At 48.1% G+C, this 17784-nt stretch overlaps 1 protein-coding gene across 3 annotated transcripts in view; it reads left to right on the plus strand.

Annotated features, from left to right (window-relative positions):
- The window catches only part of TMEM255A (transmembrane protein 255A), a 46659-nt gene that overhangs the window by 23452 nt on the left and 5423 nt on the right, over positions 1 to 17784 (plus strand). Inside the window, exons 6-9 of one of the 3 annotated variants that reach the window (XM_028087815.1) lie at positions 1212 to 1283; positions 1711 to 1799; positions 9743 to 9905; positions 15718 to 15861. In XM_028087815.1, coding sequence (XP_027943616.1) covers positions 1212 to 1283; positions 1711 to 1799; positions 9743 to 9905; positions 15718 to 15861 — 468 coding nt within the window. The remainder of the gene's footprint in view (positions 1 to 1211; positions 1284 to 1710; positions 1800 to 9742; positions 9906 to 15717; positions 15862 to 17784) is intronic. The other 2 variants (XM_028087816.1, XM_028087817.1) reach the window with 2 other exon arrangements.

Below are 17784 nucleotides of genomic sequence, written 5' to 3' on the forward strand. Positions count from 1 at the left end.
GGAATGAGGCTGCATGCCCTACCTTTTGGGAAAGTCTTCTGCTCTGCCTGAAACCCCCTTTCTTTTACTCCTTTTCACGGGCCTAAAGCTTGCCACTAGGTGTCTGTAGTTGATTTGTTCAGTGGGTCGGAGCACAAGTCTAATGAGGCCATGGTCATAGGTTGGAACCTCATAAGACCTAATCAGATTTACTTTGCTCTGTGGCCACTGGTTGCCCCTGTGACCCCAGCAGGCAGCCTCTCAGTGTGTGGCTTCGATCCCAAGAGGGACAGATGAGTACAGAGGCCACAGGACAGGCCCCTCCCCCAGCTCTGCAGATGATGGTTTCGCTGCCTGGATTCGGTGCCCAGCTGGAAGAGAAGCAGGAGCCCCACCAGAGCCCTGGGTCTGGACTAGGGAGGCAGAGCCTGAGTCCCACGCGCAAGACAAGTCAGGAAGCCAAATGAGGGTCACTGAGAAGCCTGGGCCACTTTGCACGGCAACTTCTCTCTCTTGCCCCAGCAATCCTTGCGTTCCATGAGGCCTCACGCAGAACCAGAGGCAGTGGGCAGTGAGGTGAAGCTTGGCCCCGGGTCATTTTCAGAAAGTGACCCAACCCACTGCCTGCTCAGCGTGCACACAATAATCACCCCCCAACCCAGACAGCCCTTGAATGCGAAACTACCATTCAACATAAAATACAATGAATGGTGCCCTTGGAGCTCAGCAAAGCGATGGCCCTGCTCCCAAGGCACCAGGGCACATACTTCTATTACGGCTCTGCCTTTCACCTGCGCCCCCTACGCTTCCCCCCGAATGCAAATTTACCATTTTTTCTAACTATCCTCCGGTTCAAAGGGAGGAGTAGAAACGTGTGTGTGCCGACAGTTTATCAGAAAGGCAGTGAGCATTTGCATGAAGGACCCGATATAAAAAAAAGTGCCTATTTAACATGAATATTCTCTATAACACAGTGAAACACATTCACAAGCACTTCATTGCATCCATATGGGGAAGGGAGTCTGGAAAAGTTCTTGAAAGACGGTAAATGGAAAAAATCGATGTTTTAAATTGTTTGCAAACTTGAGATGTGCAAAAATGTCATTGCTGTTCTCTTGATCTCGTGCTGAGCGCTTTCTTATGTTAACTTGGTGACTGTGAAAATATTAATAATGACTTCCATAGGTTCACTTGTAACCCTGGTCCCCCTAACCCTATTTTTCCTATATAAGGTCATAAGTTCCTCAACCAAAAATTCTCCTTCCGCGAGGGTTATGAGGAACCTTACCCAGGCAGCTAGAGAGGTACTATTGTACTTCAGAGTGCATGTGATGGCCCTCTGTCTTCCTCCCCCTCTGCTCCCCTTCCCCCGCCCGCCCCATCCCCTGGCTCCCCGTCCCCCCCCGTCCTCATTTCCTACTGTCATTTGTTCTTCCCTCTGTCCTTCCATCTGTCCTTCCTTCCTCTGCATCTCTGCCATTCAGGGATGGGGCACTGAGGGCTGTGGCCAGGGGCTGGGTGGACCCCGGCTCCCCGGTGGCTTGTCTCAGGCACGAGTTCAGCCAGCCCAGGGCCCATCCCCATCCCTCTCTTGCGTGGGGGTGTTCATCTGACAGCCGTCCATACCGTCCTTACCGTCTCCATCAGTCACTAACTCATATTTCCAGTCCCAGAGGGTCCTGCCCCCCATCCCGTGCCAGCCCATCTCCTCACTGTTGTGTGTGCCCTCAGGTGAACTGCCCTCACCTCAGCCGAGGATTCTGCACGCCTCGCATCCGGGGCAACACCTGTTTCTGCTGTGACCTCTACAACTGTGGCAAGTACGTGCTGAACGCCCAGGCTCGGGGAATAACGGTCGGATCCCAACGGGGACTAGAAGGGGTGGGGGCGGGAGGACGGAGTGCCAAGGGCACGTGCTATGGATCAGAGAAATGGAAGACGTTGGTCTGTCAACAGATTTCAGCTAATAAGCGTTACTTGCCTTCTCTGTGCCAGGCGCCGTGCAGAGTGCTTTGGAATATTTGATCTCATTTAGTCCTCACCTCTGATGTACGTAGGTTGACCATCTCCATTTTACAGATGTTGAGAGTGAGGCTCAGAGGAAGCAGACACCTGGCTCAAGGTCACACAGAACTTGAAATGGTAGAGATAGGGTTCAAACCGAGTTCTGTCTTAAGTGCAAGTTCAATAGCACTCAACAAATAGTTATTGAGCACTTTCTCTGGGCCTGGCCCTGTTCTAGACACTGCTGATTCAGCAGCAAACAGAATAAAAGTCCTTGCCCTGATGAAGTTTATATTTTATTAGGGAAGACAGTCGATAGCACATGAATATATAATATGCCAAGTGTTGATCAGAGGTCTGAGAAAAAATGAGCCTGGGGTGGTAGATAGTGACAAGGTGAAGAGCACGTGTGCTGTGTGAGACAGAGTAGCCAGGGAGGGTCTCTTTGAGGAGGGGACATTTGTGCAGAGACCTGAATGAAGCCAGAGGGCAACCCAAGTAAATACCTGGGGTAAGAGTGTTTCAAGCAGCAGGAATAGCAAGTGCAAAGGCCCCGAGGCAGGAGCAGAGTTGGTGCTAGTCCTGTCATAACCACTCTGGTTCTCTGCCCTCTAATTGCAAAAACATCACTTACTCTTTCTTTCAAAACATATTTAGGTGGTAGGAATACAGGGTCTACTGTTGAGGAGCTCACAGACTAGCAGGGAAGACAGACGTGTAGACAACTGATTACAGACAACAGAGTGTGTTAAGTAGAGTGGGGATCAGTGGGCATACTGGGGACCCTGGCCACCTAAATGAGTGAAGTCAGAGTTGCTGGGGGACAGTGTCAAGGAGGAGGAGATGTAGGAGGAGGTGATGTGGGAGCTGAAATTTAAAGGGTAAGTAGAGGGGGCGCCTGAGTGGCTCAGGTGTTAAGTGTCTGCCTTCGGCTCAGGTCATGATCCCAGGGTCCTGGGATCGAGCCCCACATCGGGCTCCCTGCTCGGCGGGGAGCCTGCTTCTCCCTCTCCCGCTCCCCCTGCTTGTGTTCCCTCTCTCGCTGTGTCTCTCTCTGTCAAACAAATGAAAAAAAAAAAGGGTAAGTAGGGAGTTAGAAAACAAACCAAAAGGGGGTAGAGGTGGGGAGGGTATTCCCAGCAGTTGTGGGGTAGGGGCAGTTTGACAGGGGGTAGGAAGTGAGGACTGAGCTATAGTCAGAGGCCCAGTCATAGAGGGCTCACTGCCCACGGGAATGACTTTGGACTTGACCCTGTAAGCAATTGGACTCAACCCAGACCCCATAAACCACTGAATGCTATAGCATATGGAAGATGGGGAGCAGAGGGCCTGGAAAGGTAGAGAGGAAGAAAGGAGTTGGCAGAGGGGGCCTGGATGGAGCTAAATCCAAAGGAGTCAGATGGATGCAGCCCCCTCCTCACTCCCACTCCCTCCTCTTGGTATTGGGGGGCCTGTCCCTCTGGTCTGAGGATCAAGACCGGACAGCCTGGAGGCAGGGAGGTGACGTGGGGGGGATCTCACACCAGCCTCATTTCGTTAAAAGGTTGGGCAGGCAGAGGAAGAGAAAACTTAAGGACTCAAATAAGGTTTGGGGATTATCTGGGAGGTTCAATTATTCATGTTGTAATAATAACTAACACTTGTAAAGGACTTCCCTCCTTCGCAGTGGTGATGGAGAGCTGGCTATAATTGTACTTCCTGAGCTCATCCTTCCAAAAATGATCAAAGGAATGTAAAATAGGTCCTAGGGGAATTGGGGTTATTTTGCTCTCTTTCCTTTTGCCTCCCCTTCCCTCCCCTTCCCTGCTGCTGTCCTTCTCTCTCCTTCTCCCCCCCCCCCACACTGCTCTCTCTTCCCCCCCGCCCCGCCCCGGCCCACTCCCCCTGTTTTCCCACTTCCTGGCCTGGGTGCTGGGGGGGTGGGGGGTGCCGGGTCTGGGAGCCGGCCAGCCCTGGAGGGCTGCGAAGTGACTTCTTGCAGACACACCTTTCTCTCTGCAATTAACTGTGTTGCTGGAAAAGGTTTGAATAAACTAAATCCTACTTTAAATTCCATTTAGCTGAGTCCTTAGGTGAATTTTTTTTTTTTCCGAAAGCGGAGGCTCGAGCACAATATATCTTCCTATCAATCTGAACTTGATAATAACTGACTTTCTTACTTTCTTAAAGCAAGTTATGCCGGTATGGTCTTCAAGGCTCTAAAGGCAGGGAACATGACTTCATCTTATCTGTACCCCCAGGCCCTGACACAGGACCGGGCATGAGTAAAGACCTAATGAAACAGGAGTGACATTTGTTGCAAAGTACCAAAAAGAAGAACACCCTTTTCACCAGGAAGATAAAGTATTGGCCTAGGCAACTAAGAGGGGTCACGGGGACATTGTCCCTAAGGATCTTCAAGCCTGGAAATGGTTTTCACCTACCGAGACCAGCCCCGGGCATCAGTCAAGGCCCTGTCTGCAGTGCAAAGTTTCCAAAGGCAAAGCCACTAGGAAAAGATTTCCTGAACTTTCCATCAGGAAACAGTCCCACTGGGGTCATAAACCAAGGCCCACGAGACTTTAAGAGGCAATGATCCTACAATAGAGGGCAAAGTTTTTCCTTGTCCCGAGGCTTTTTCCAGCCAGCTCCAAAGAGACCTGCACTCCAGGCCTAAATATAGCTAGCAACAAGCATTCTGAGAGACGCGGGGGCTTTAATTTTGCTGAGCGCGTATTTGTTTTCCTCACACGAAACCTATTTTTAATCGATTGGCAGCTCCCCGAGTCCATTTCCTGGAAAGAAGTCCAAGAAAAAAAAAAGTGGGAACAAAAACATCAGGCAGTCATTTGTACAGAGCTATGGAAACAGAGTTTCTACTGTCCCCTCAAACCCACAGACCTTCCTTGACGTCAAGGCAGTGAGGTTTTAATACCAAACATAGATTATTCCATTTAGCCTTGCACAGGAAGGTGGCCTTCTCTAGGACACAGCTCCTCAGCAGCTGCCTCTCAGAGCACTTCACTCAGCTTTGGAGAGGTCAAGTCAGTATCACTGGTTTCCAGCGTGTCACCTAAAGGAAATGGAAGGATATGGGGTGGTTTGTGAACTACTTCAGCTGGTAACAAAACGAAAGGAGATAGCTTACTTTCATTCGTTCCTCCCTTCAGCAAACTTTTCTTGAGCTCCTGAAATATGTGCCAAGGACTGTTCGAGAAGAATAGGTATGGAGAAAGCGTAATTTTACCCTGACGGAACTCAGTTTACCAGTGGGGTTGTGGGGAGGGCAGCTTAGACCCATACAAAGATTCCCATGGTTCCAGGCCCCTACGGAAGAACGGAAGGATGCCCTGCTGCCTTATCCAAGATCTGTTGCCTCCTCCTTTGTTAAGGAGGCGACTGAAACACAGAGAGGTTATCTGTTCCTCCAGGCACACCCAGCAAGTTGGGAGCAAGAAGGTAAAAGCCCATATTGGGTAATCAAGCTCATGATCAATGCCACAGTCTTTGAACTCAGTTACTCATTCACCAGGTATTTATTGATGACTTACAACGTTTCTCCCACTGTGCTAGGCAGTGAGGGAGACACAACAGATGTGTAAGAGATGGCCCTCACCCTCAAGAGGTTACAATTTAGATGGAGACGTTACATCCACCTTGGCTGTAGCCTCAGCACCCAGAACAGTACTCAGCACTGAGTGGGCCCTCAATAAACATCGGATTGAATGACTAACTGAATTACTGATATTTGCAAAGTGCCAAACTAAGAGGAACAGACTGTCTGAGGCTGTGGGAGTCCAGGGAAAAAGCCAGTGAATGGGGCACTGGAGTCCTTGAGGGTGACACTGGAGAGATGGGTATGGAAGCTTCAAGCAGTGGGAGAGGTTAGGACAGGCAGAGAACAGAAGGCAGTACCTTCCATGCAGGGAGAGAAATCGGAGCATAAGTTTGGAATAAGTACCCAGCATGGCCGGGTCTGGGCTCCTGGGGGCCCCAGGTTAGCTGGAGCGTGGACTCCATTTTGGACTCGGATTATGGCAGGCTGAGGAATTTGGACCCTTTTGCCGGAAGGTAATGAATGGGGAGCCATGGAAGGATTTTGATTAAATGAATTATTCAGTTTTAAAAATATTTGAGGAAGCTTAATCGGGCAGTGGTAGGGACTGGTAGGAGGGCCTTGCAGTCCTGGAGACTGAACCAAGTGGAATCATGAATCTCACACAGAAACAAACCACATTCATTTTGCTAAACCCTGAACCAGGTCTAAGTATTAATGTTCTTTTCCTTCATGGTTAAGTAAAAAATATTTCAGTAGCTGCTGAACCTGCTCAAACTGGAACCAAACATATGGTATCTAAAATTATTGAATATTTTTAAACAAACCACTAACCTATCATGGTGGTGTGGTCTGAGCCTTTCAAGTATCAACCCTTTTAATAAGGAAATTCTAAGGTTCGTTGCCAGAGGCTGGCCCTTAGAAGGGAAAACAAACCATGGCTACATGTTTTGCCGGGGGCTCTTATTATGTGCTGGAGTGGTGCTTTGGTGCGTTCTCTCATTGAGTCGCCCAGGCTTGGAAAAGTGGGCAGGGATCCCGCACTCATCCTTACCCACGGGCCTGCCTTTTGGGCAGTCCGGTTTGTACCTCTTTGTGGCAGTAAGCTAACTTTCTTTTCACTGAATAAATCTCTTTATTAATAAGTGATACCCTTGAGAGTAATGCCTTAAAATCCCAATAAACATGGGATATGTTCATATTTTATATCAGAAGCAAGAATTTTTCAAAAGGATGATGAAATATGTCTTCTTTCTTGACCCCTCTTTACTGGATCATTTCTCCATCCAGTGTCTAATATCCTAGGTGCTATGGAGCCAATGTTATGGCTCATGGTTTTCTACTAGGTTCAGGGAAAAAAGAAAAGATATGTGCAAGTAATATGAAAAGATGTAGCATGAAATATAAATCTGATTTGTTTGATTATAATTAATAATGATAGAGTAACAGAATTCGACAGTGATTTATGTCAGTGGTGCTCAGTTTTGATTTCGGGAGGCAGCAAAATGTCAAGGTTAAGTATAAACTCAAGGCCAGAGTGTCTGAGTTCAAATCTCACCTCTGCTACTTAATTTCTGTCTCTGCCTTGATTTTCTCATCTGTATGTAACAGGGATAAAAATAGCCCCTACCATACAGGGTTATTATAGAGATTAAGTAAGTTAGTGTTTGCAAACTGCTTAGAATAGTACCAGATAATAGTAAGGACTATAGCACTTTTTGCTATTATAATTGCATTATTTTTCAGAATTGTAGATTTGATCGACATCTATGATAGCTAGATATACATATTCTTATTTGATACTATCAAAAAGAAAATATTCTACCTGCCACAAGTAATAATTACTTTGGAGTTACTATGTTCATGGATGTATGCAGAGAGCCACGGGTCTTTAAGCTTTAGGCAATAAGCTTTCTGTGTATCCCTTCCTGCTTGTGGGTGGGCTCCAGCTCTGCCCTTGAACATACTGAAATCCAGTTCAAATTCCAATGAATGAAGACACCTTTAAAATTTCACTAAGGAAGCTTACTATTTAAAACAGTGGGTTTCAAGGCACCTGGCGGGCTCTGTCGGGTGGAGTGTGCGACTGTTGATCTCAGGGTCGAGAGTTGGAGCCCCACTTTGGGGGCAGAGTTTCCTTTAAAAATAAAAAACAAACAAATAAAACAGTGGGTTTCAAACATCAGTGAGCTCGTTAACACAGATCCCTGAGCCTCACCCTGAGAGATTCTGCCAGAGTCTGTGGGCCTGGGGCCTGGGAATCTGCATGTTTAAGCATCTCTTTCTCCAAGACATATGCACCCGCAGACACACAAATAACACACTGACACACACAGGCAGGCACTCATACACACAAACACAGATGGTTCTGATGCATTCTGTCCCGTAACTGCACGGATGGCAAGTCCTCAGAAAAAACACCGAAAACACTGATTTTAAAGAATCCCAAGATAAAATAAAATCATCTGTGAAGTTTAAAAAGTCTTTTCTTGCATGAACAGTCCCTCCCTGGTTCGCTTTGGAGGCTAAGCTTTAATTTTTTTCCCCTTTTCACTTCCAGGGTTCTTCTAAGAGGGGAGTCCCACCTAATAACCACCCCGACGCCAGGGCGTTTTGGTCGTGACTTTCATTTTAAGAACCACAATGTTGGAGATTCATTAGCGATTCCAGCGGCCAAGTTGTAAACTAGTTTGCAACATCCAAGAAGACAGGAACTTTCATTGAATCAGCTCAACAAGTGTTTATGGAGCACCAGCTAGGTGTCAGGGACAGCAGTGGACAAAACAAACCGAGTCCCTGCCCTAGAGCTTCCGTTCAGGTCGGAGAGACAGACAGTAATGAATGAGTGCTAGAGAGCAATTCAAGGAGGGTAATGTATTAGGCAGCTCAGGCTGCCATGGTAAATACCATAGACTGGGTGGCTTCAACAAGAGACATTCATTTGCTCAGAGTTCTGGAGGCTGGAAGTCTGAGGTCAGGGTGCCCACATGGCGGGGGTCTGGGGAGGGCTCTCTTCCTGGCTTGCAGACACCCACCTTCTCCCTGTGTCCTCACCTGGCCTTTCCTCAGTGTGTGCATGTAGCTGGAGAGAGATTTCTCTCTCTCTCTCTCTTCCTCTTTTTATAAAGCCATCAATCTTATCGGATTAGGGCTCCACGCTTCTGACCTCATTTAACCTCAATTACTTCCTAAAAGCCCTGTCTGTGTCGGAATGCAATCCTATTGGGAGTTAGGGCTTCAACTTGCGAATGTGGGAGGAGGACACAATTCAGTCCACAGCAAGTAATGTGAGGGACGGTGGCTGGGCGGGGAGAGGGTGGGGGTGGCTTTGGACTGAGTGTGGCCAGGGAAGGCCTCTCCAAGGAGGTGAGATTCGGGTTTTGGGCAGCAGCTTGGCTTCAGTTCTTTCCTGGGACGTTGTTGTTGTGTTTGTTGCTGTTTTGTTTTGAAAGAGGAAACGGCGAAATCTTTGAAGCCTGAATTCGGATCCCAGCTTTACCACTTATGACTTGGGCAAGTTCCTAACCTCTCTGTGCTTCAGTTTCTTCATCTGGAAAATGGGAATGGTGATAGTACGTACCTCATAGAATAGTGTAAGGGTTTGCAGTGCTGTCTAATAGAACTTTCTGCAAAAATGGTAAAGCAATCTGCTCTGTCCAGTGCAGTAGCCCGCCTCTAGTGTGGCTTTTGGAAGTGTGGCTATTGAGCACTTGAAATGTGGCTGGTGAGCCTGAGCAACTGAATTTTTTGTTTTACTTCATTTTAATTAATTTAAATTTAAGCAGTCACATGACCAGTAGCTAACCATATTGGACAGCACAGATTTAACGAATTCACGCGTGTAAAATGCTTAGCACTGTGCCTGGCACGGAGCAAGGGTCAATATATGCTATCTAATACTGGGTACTATTGTATTATTTTTCCCAATCGTAGATTTGATCGGCATCTATGATGACAGATTGATAGGCATACCTATTCTCTTAGTGATGGTGACAAGTGTTTCCCTGGTAGGGGGAGGTGGTTTTTTTAATTTATTTTTTTGGATAAACAGCAATCACACTTTATCATAGTGCCTCGCTCCCCCAGTGCATTCACGGCTATGCTGTCCCTCACCCTACCTGCCCACCTGCTCACCTGTCTTTTCGCTGAGCTACGTGGTAGCCAAAGCCTCGGGGGACAGCCTGCTCCCTGGGGACTGACGGGTGTGTGCTTCTTCCTGTCCAGCCGCGTGGAGATCACTGGTGGGTACTATGAATACATCGACGTCAGCAGCTGCCAGGACATCATTCACCTCTACCACCTGCTCTGGTCTGCCACCATCCTCAACATCGTCGGCCTGTTCCTGGGCATCATCACTGCCGCTGTCCTTGGAGGCTTTAAGGACATGGTAAGGAAGGAAGTGCCTTCCCATTCCAGAGCCCCTGCTGGGGACCAAGGTGGAGCCTAGGAAGTTGGAGGCGATGGGGACCCATGTTTTGAAGGGAGGAATCAGAAGCCATTGCTTTAAGAATGTAGCTGCCTTCCAACATCTCAAGTTGAAGGAGCCAGGCAATGTCATTAGTCTGCAAAAATTTCTTGTTAACATGAGTTGCCCGTGTTCTTGAGGCACATTCTGGGGGCGGGGGTGAGGAGCTGGTGGCCTCAATTCTCCCGTTCATGCTGGTTATGTAAACATAGCCTTTCATGTTCCCCCCCGCCCAAACACACACTTTTAGTAGAAACCTTTCTGGGCAGTTTTGTTTTTTTTTTTTTTTAAACAGATTTGGGAGAGTTGGAAGAAAAGAGGTTTTTTAGCTCAGGTAAGAGTAATGCTAGTCTCCCCCTCCCCAGGAATTTCATCCTGGAGTTTCTCCAGAAAGACCATGTGGGCTCTTCTCTTTCTCCACTGGAAGGGCCAGCCCTGGGCTAAGCTGTTTGCAGGGTCTTGTCCTCAACTTCAGCCTCCCTGAGTTCCCTATCTTCCCTCTCAACTCCTTGCCATATGTGTGTGTGTGTGTGTGTGTGTGTGTGTGTGTGTGCGCGCGCGCGCTCACGCGCGTGCACCCAATAAGTGCCCCATAATAGGGGGCTTCTTCCTTCCTGTGCTTTTAAAGCGTTTCTAAGCATTTCTTTGCTCATTTAACAAACCTTGATCTCTTATTATGGAGATAATAGCTTTAGAGCTATGGTTGTCAACCTGGCTTCCTATTAGAATAGAATCACCTGAGGTGTTTAAAAGAGCCCAGATGCCTGGACCCCTCCTCCAGAGTTTCTAATTTAATTGGTCTAAATTGAAGCACGGGCATCAATATTTTTAAAAGTTCCCCAGATGGTTCTGCTCTGCAGCCAGTATTGAGTACCACTGCATTAGAGGGGTCCCTCATGTGTTTAGGGAATTATTTTGTGCCTAAAAGGGGTTTTCCTTTGACCCCAGAAAGGAGGCAGATAGCCCCTCAGCCCGGGGCTGTTTCTGTCCCATTTTGGGCTCTCTGAGGAACAGGAACCTGAAAGGCAGTTTGTAACTTGACCTTGGACTGTCAAAAGGCTAAGCAATGGAAAGTGAAAGGAGGGGGGGGGGTAAGACAAGGGAAAAGAAAACACTCCAGAGCACGACCAAGTTGTCAGGAAGTTATTGAGTGTTCCTGCTGGTGACTCCAAGTCAAGAGAATTCCTTCCCTGCTCACGTCCTGTCTGTCGGTCTTTTTTTCTCTCCCTCTCTCACTCACGCATTCCCCCCCCCTTTTTTTTTAACTTTCTATTTATTTATTTTTAGAGAGAGAAAGATAGTGAGAGCCAGGGGCGGGGAGGAGGGAGAGGGAGAGAGAATCTCAAGCGGACTCCACGCCCAGCACAGAGCCCGACACAGGGCTTGAGCTCACGACCCTGAGATTACAACCTGAGCCAAAACCCAGAGTCGGGCGCTCAACTGAGCCACCCAGGCGCCCCTCATACACACATTTCTCATTCCTGCACCCCTCCCCACGCCAGGGCAAGCCGGAGCGCTAAGGAGTGGGGGACACATCAGCATAGATGGGACCCTCGGAGGAAGGAAGTCCCGTAGGGCTGGGCCTAAGGGAGCTTTGGGGTGAGAGGGCTTCAGAAAAACTGTTCCTGGGTTGAACAAAGAATGCCCTGTGTTCTTGGAGACTTTCCCCAGGGGGCAGCTGAAAGCAGAGGCACCATGCAGAATGTGAGCCACTCTGGCTGGAGGAGAAGCTCTGGGGTTGGTGAGTTGAGGAGATGGGACACCAGGATGGGTGTTAAGGGTTCTCTGGAACATTCCTAGTGCTTTCAGACCTGGGCGGCCGAGCTACCCTGAGGCACAAATGCAGTGGGTGGTGGCTACTCGGTAGGCTCCATGGGGTTCCTGCAAGGAGTCAGTTGACTGTCGATGTACAGGTTTATTTCTGGACTCTTCATTTCACTGTGACCTTTGATCTTTAGGGGGAAAGGGGGTTTGTTGAGGGTCTGTCCTGAAAGGTAGCAGTGACGATGGTCCTTTATACAAAGGGCTTTTGCACAATTACTTTCTTCACTCCTCCCCACTATTACTACCTGATGAGATAAGTATTACTGCCCCCATTTAACAGATGAGGAAACAGGCCAACAGAGGTCAAGTGACTTGCCCAGAACTAAACAGCAGAGCTGGGACTGGAGCCCAGCTTTGTCCGATGCCAGAGCCTTTGCTCTTTCTACTGCACCCCAGCTGCCTGGACCAATGTTTGGATAGCCCTTTCCGGTTCCACAAGTGTTTCAACACACATTAACTCCTTTGTTTAGCGGTTTTAATTTAGAACAGTTAAAGGCGAGTTGTTTCCAGCTGTCCAGAGCTTCCTTAGGAGGAAAGGAGGAGGGCCAGAGAAGTACAAATGCAGGGCCTGGGAACTCAGTCAAGGACCAGTGGGCAAAACGGAAGACTGAGAGCAAAGATCCGATTCGTGAGATGGGAGAGTGAGTGGGAATGGAAGATGGGGGGCCCAGGAAGAGCCCTTACTTTGATGGCTTTACTAAAATGAGATGTGGTGTAGGCCATCCTGGAACATCAGCCAGGTGAGCCTAAATACAGTCTTTGGCCTGGGTCCAAACGCGGTTGGTGACTCGTGGTGTGCCTCCCCGCTGAGCAGAAGGCCCGGGGATGTGCAGGGAGGCCCGCGGGGGGCTGGCTGGTGAAAGCCATTCCTAGGGAGTGAGGACAGGAGCCAAGGGCTGGGAGCTGGCAGCTGACAACATGATCAGCTAGGAGCCGCCGCTTCCAGAATGTGGCCTCCTGAGAGGAACAAGGATGTCCTCATTCCCTGACCAGAGGCGGCATGGGGAAAAGGATCTTCGAGAAATGTTTGATGAAGTGTCTGTTGATCCAAGATAGAAGAAGTTGAGATGGGTCTTTAAAAGGTGACTGTATCTTGCCAGTTTCTCATCTTTGGTGTCTCTGGTTTGGAGGAAAGCAGGGAGGCATAAAAGTGGCACTCTTTCCAAAGTCCACAATCATCGCCTCAGAATAGACTCAGTCTCGTCCAGGCAAGACTGCATTCACCATTTCCTGGGCCGCCTAGAAATTTCGTGTTTCCCTGGAGCTCAGAATGTGACTGATCAGTGATTGGGGGCGGGTCTCAGAACTTTAGAGCCCCAGAGTTGTTTTTCTAAAGATTTTATTTATTTATTTATTTGAGGGAGAGAAAGTGAGAGAGTGAGAGAGAGAGAGAGAGAGAGAGCGAGAGAGCACAAGAGGGGGGAGGGTCAGAGGGAGAAGCAGACTCCCTGCTGAGCGGAGAGCCCGATGCGGGACTCGATTCTGGGACCCCGGGATCATGACCTGAGCCCAAGGCAGACACTTGACTGAGCCACCCAGGCGCCCCCGGAGCCCCAGGGTTTTAACAGGAATACACACACTGCTGTACGCACACACAAACAGACACAGAGCCCAAATGTGTTATAAAATCACAGCGATGTAAGGCCTCACCAGACATTTATTTGGAGCCATCTCTTGGGCCCCTTCCCTGCCCGACCGTTTACCTCCCTTTGCTCCCCCGGCCTCTCTTGCCCTGCCCATTCTGTCCACACCCTCTACCCTGGACTCTCCTCTCTTCCGTGCCTTTTCTGTGCTCATTCCATCTTCCTCTTGTGTCGCTTTCTCTGTAATAGTCAACTTCCTTTCAAAGATGATCCTGCCCCCCTCCCCCCCCCCGGCCTCTTCTCTGAACACACAACAATTTATTTTATAGAGTTTACATTGCATGATTGTTTCTCTCTGGCTAGGCTTAGTTTATTTGCATAGAAGAACTGGTTTCATTTTGCAAGAGCTGGAGAGCGTGCTTTTAACTGACAGAAGGCCAAGGGAACATGCTTTCTGGGACTTCCTCGGGGATGAAATTTCTTCTTAGCATTCTGGTGGAGAGGTAAGGGCGTTTCTGAGCACTCTTTCTCTATAAAGCGAGCCAGCCCTTGGAATGGTCAAGAATCTCAGCCCTGTCCTGAGCGTGGGAGGGGCTGACAAACATTTTTCTGCTTGTCTGGGAGCTGCATTGTAATGCCTGAGGTTTGTAGCTCTTCAAACCTCCCAGAGATGTAAACAGTAACCCACTCCAAGGAAGAGAGCAGTAGAACTGTGTTGAAACTTGCTCTAAGGAAGATTCCTGTGCCAACACCCCCGGCGTGGCTGCCTGTAGCCCATTGCCAAAGCCTGCCCACACGCTTTCATCACTTGAGAGGAAGCTTCTGCTCTCCATTAATGTGGAGTAGATATGTACCAAGAATCAAGACTCAATGATTTTGCAGACAGCTCTTGATTATCCACGCCAATGGCAGCAGTGTCAATGACACGGAAAACGGGAAAAACACTTACCCTGCACCTTGACCCATGTGGCACTCATAAGGTCCTGCTTGGGACAGCCCTGTTTGGGAACTAATGAGCAGTGGTGACTTCCTTTAGCAGTGTATTTGGGGTCTTATTCTTTCCTTTGTCTTTTTGGTTTTTTTACATGATTTCAAATTTTCTGTAGGTTTGAATTTTTCAAAATAATAAATTGGGGGAAAATGACACAAGTAATACCTATTATATATATATATATATATATATATATATATATATATATATATATAAAAGGAGGGCACCTGCGTGGCTTAGTCAGTTAAGGGTCGAGCTCTTGATCTCAGCTCAGGTCTGGATCTCAGGGTCATGAGTTCAAGCCCCACACTGGGCTCCACGTTGGGCATGGAGCCTACTTAAGTTAAAAAAAAAAAAAAAGGAAAGAAAGTGAAGGATCACCATTTACCTCCTGATGCTACTTCCCTCCCTAGAGATAACCACAGTTGACAGTCTGTTGTGAATCTTTCCAGGTTAATTTCTTTTAATTTACAAGCGTACATACATGTATAGTTGTTCAGGTCTTTGTTTTTACGTAAGTCAGGAATCATGCTATATAACGTAGTGGGTTCATTTTTTTTTTTTTTTGGAGGAGTTTTAGGTTCACAACAAAATTAAGAGGAAGGTGTAGAGGGGCACCTGGGTGGCTTGGTCGTTAAGCGACTGCCTTCGGCTCAGGTCATGATCCCAGGGTCCTGGGATCGAGCCCCGCATCGGGCTCCCTGCTCAGCAGGAGGCCTGCTTCTCCCTCTCCCACTCCCCCTGCTTGTGTTCCCTCTCTCACTGTCTCTCTCTCCCTGTCAAATTAATAAATATAATCTTAAAAAAAAGAGGAAGGTATAGAGATTTCCCATGTCCTCCCTGCTCCCACCCCACACGTAGCCTCCCCCTTTAACTACATCCCCAGCAGAGAGGCACATTTATTATCAAGGATGAACCTACAACGCCAAGTCATTGTCACCCAAAGTCCATAGTTCACCTTAGGGCTCACTCTTGGTGTTGTAATTCTGCGGGTTTGGACAAATGTATAATGACATGTACCCATCATTATACTATTACACAGGGTCATGTCACCGCCCTATAAACCCTCTGTGCTCTGCCTGTTCCTCCCTCCCCTCAGCCACAACCCCTGGCCACCACTGATCTCTTTATTGTTCTCCTTAGTTTGGCGGTGGCTTTCTAGTCTTGTTATTACTTAACGATGTCTGCTGGACAGCTTTCTCTGGCAGGGACCATAGGTCCACATCGTTGTGGCTCAAGAGCTGCATGGTATTGCACAGTATGGACATGCCAGTTTATTTAATCATTCTCCCGGTGATGAACGTTTATGTTGTTTCTACTTTGTGTTCTTCTACAGAACCCAGCTCTGCCAGCGCTGAACTGTTCTGTTGAAAATGCCCACCCAACGGTTTCTTACTATGCTCGTCCTCAAGTGGCATCGTACAATACCTACTACCATAGCCCTCCCCACCTGCCGCCATATTCTGCTTACGACTTTCAGGTATGTTTTGAGGGAAAAACAACTCTCCGTGACTCTTGCTGCCATTCCTGCTGTCTTGTTCTCTCCCTAATTATGGGACCTCCCTCCCATGGACAAGGTAGCCAGGCCCTCAGCCCGACGGCCTTCAGCAGCCTGTGGGTACCAGTGGCGAGCTTAAAGACTATAGAAAGGCAAGATGGGAGAAATGGAGAGGGTGGGAAAGACACAGGAAACAGAGAGATAGAAGAAAAGGGAGAGAAGGAATGAGGATCGAGGTGTCCCAAATTGCCTTGACCGGCACCCAGGAGGGGACGTGCTCATTAGTACGTCAGTATGGACCCCTGTCCAACCGCCGCTTTTCCCATTCTTCTGCCACAGAGAGAGGCCCAGACCTGCTCTTTAGCACAAGGGACTCTGGCCGCACAAGGGATTGAATGTAATCTGTAAGGAGGAACAAGTCCCTTGTTTTTCTCCAGACTTCCTTAACTAGGACTACGCAGAGAAAGGGTTTTGTTTTTTTAATAACACCCCCCTCCCCTTTTTTGCCTTGTTATCACATGGGTCTGAAATAGAGTTACCAAATTTGCACTTTCCCCTTTTCCTTTCGAGCTGAGAGGAAGCACAGAAAAACAGAGCCAAGAAAGGCACTTAATTAAAAGGGCTTCATTGTGTGCAGAGCACTGGGCTAGGCACTTCAAGGAAACAAGCAAAATGGTCTTTTCAACATGTACAGTGATCGTCAACCCTTGACCATAGAAGAGTGGGATTACACGGAAGTCTGGTTAATTGAAAATTTGAGGACCAAAGGGAATACCTTTGAAAGGAGAGGAGCCCATAATGAATTTGCTTCTCCTGATTAAGGGCCCCTAGATGCTCCAAGGGGACATAAAGGCATGACTGTTTGGGGGTGCTTCCAATTAGCCAGCCAGTTTACAAACACAAAGCCCTTGGGCAACCTAATTTCAGCTTTAGATTAACAAAATAATTGAACCTGGAAAGTCCCATTTTGTTGAAGACAGTGTCCTTTTGTTCAGCTTAGATGCTGTGCGTGGAGGTCTAGGCCTGTATATGGCAACAGTAATATATATAGTGTGACCACGGACTTGTTCACTCTTATAAAATGCAGAACCAGAACAAGGAGGTGTCCATCAAAGCTTGGGAAAAAAATAATGCTGGAACTTTTCTGAAGCCTATAGTATTTACAGGTAGACAACAGAGGGAACTCGTTACCCAAATAGGTGCTACACAGACTGGAAAACATGAATCTGTTCAAAAAGGGCATAGACAATTTCAGCAGTGACAGAGGCAAAAGGAGTCCTTTAAGAGACTGCAAGGATCGGGGCGCCTGGGTGGCTCAGTCGGTGAAGCATCGGCCTTTGGCTCAGGTCAGGATCCCAGGGTCCTGGGGTCGGGCTCCCTGCTCAGCAGGGAGGTTGCTTCTCCCTCTCCCTCTGCACCCCCCTCATGCTCTCCCTCGTGTGTACTCTCTCTCTCTCTCACACACACATAATTAAATAAAATCTTTAAAAAAGAGAGAGAACGCAGAGATGTTGAAATTAACACAGCAATAAAAAGTAATACAAAGTCATCCTGGGGGGCTCCTGACCAGCTCAGTTGGCAGAGCACGCAACTCTTGATCTCGGGGACTGAGTTCAAGCCCCATGTTGGGCGTAGAGCTTACTTAAAAAAAAAAAAAAGTCATCCTGGGATAGAGGGGCCACAGACACATAGGTCCAGCCCCAGAGGCTGCCTCCACTTATTTTTTTTATTTTTTTAACGATTTATTTATTTATTTATTTATTTGACAGAGAGACAGAGAGAGACAGAGAGAGAGGGAACACAAGCAGGGGGAGTGGGAGAGGGAGAAGCAGGCTTCCCGCCGAGCAGGGAGCCCGATCCCATGACCCTGGGATCATGACCTGAGCCGAAGGCAGTTGCTTAACC

The sequence above is a fragment of the Eumetopias jubatus genome, unplaced genomic scaffold (genome assembly GCF_037043125.1).
Source record: "Eumetopias jubatus isolate StellerSeaLion01/CBP00866 unplaced genomic scaffold, mEumJub1_p1.0 scaffold_11, whole genome shotgun sequence".
NCBI classification, from domain to species: Eukaryota; Metazoa; Chordata; class Mammalia; order Carnivora; family Otariidae; genus Eumetopias; species Eumetopias jubatus.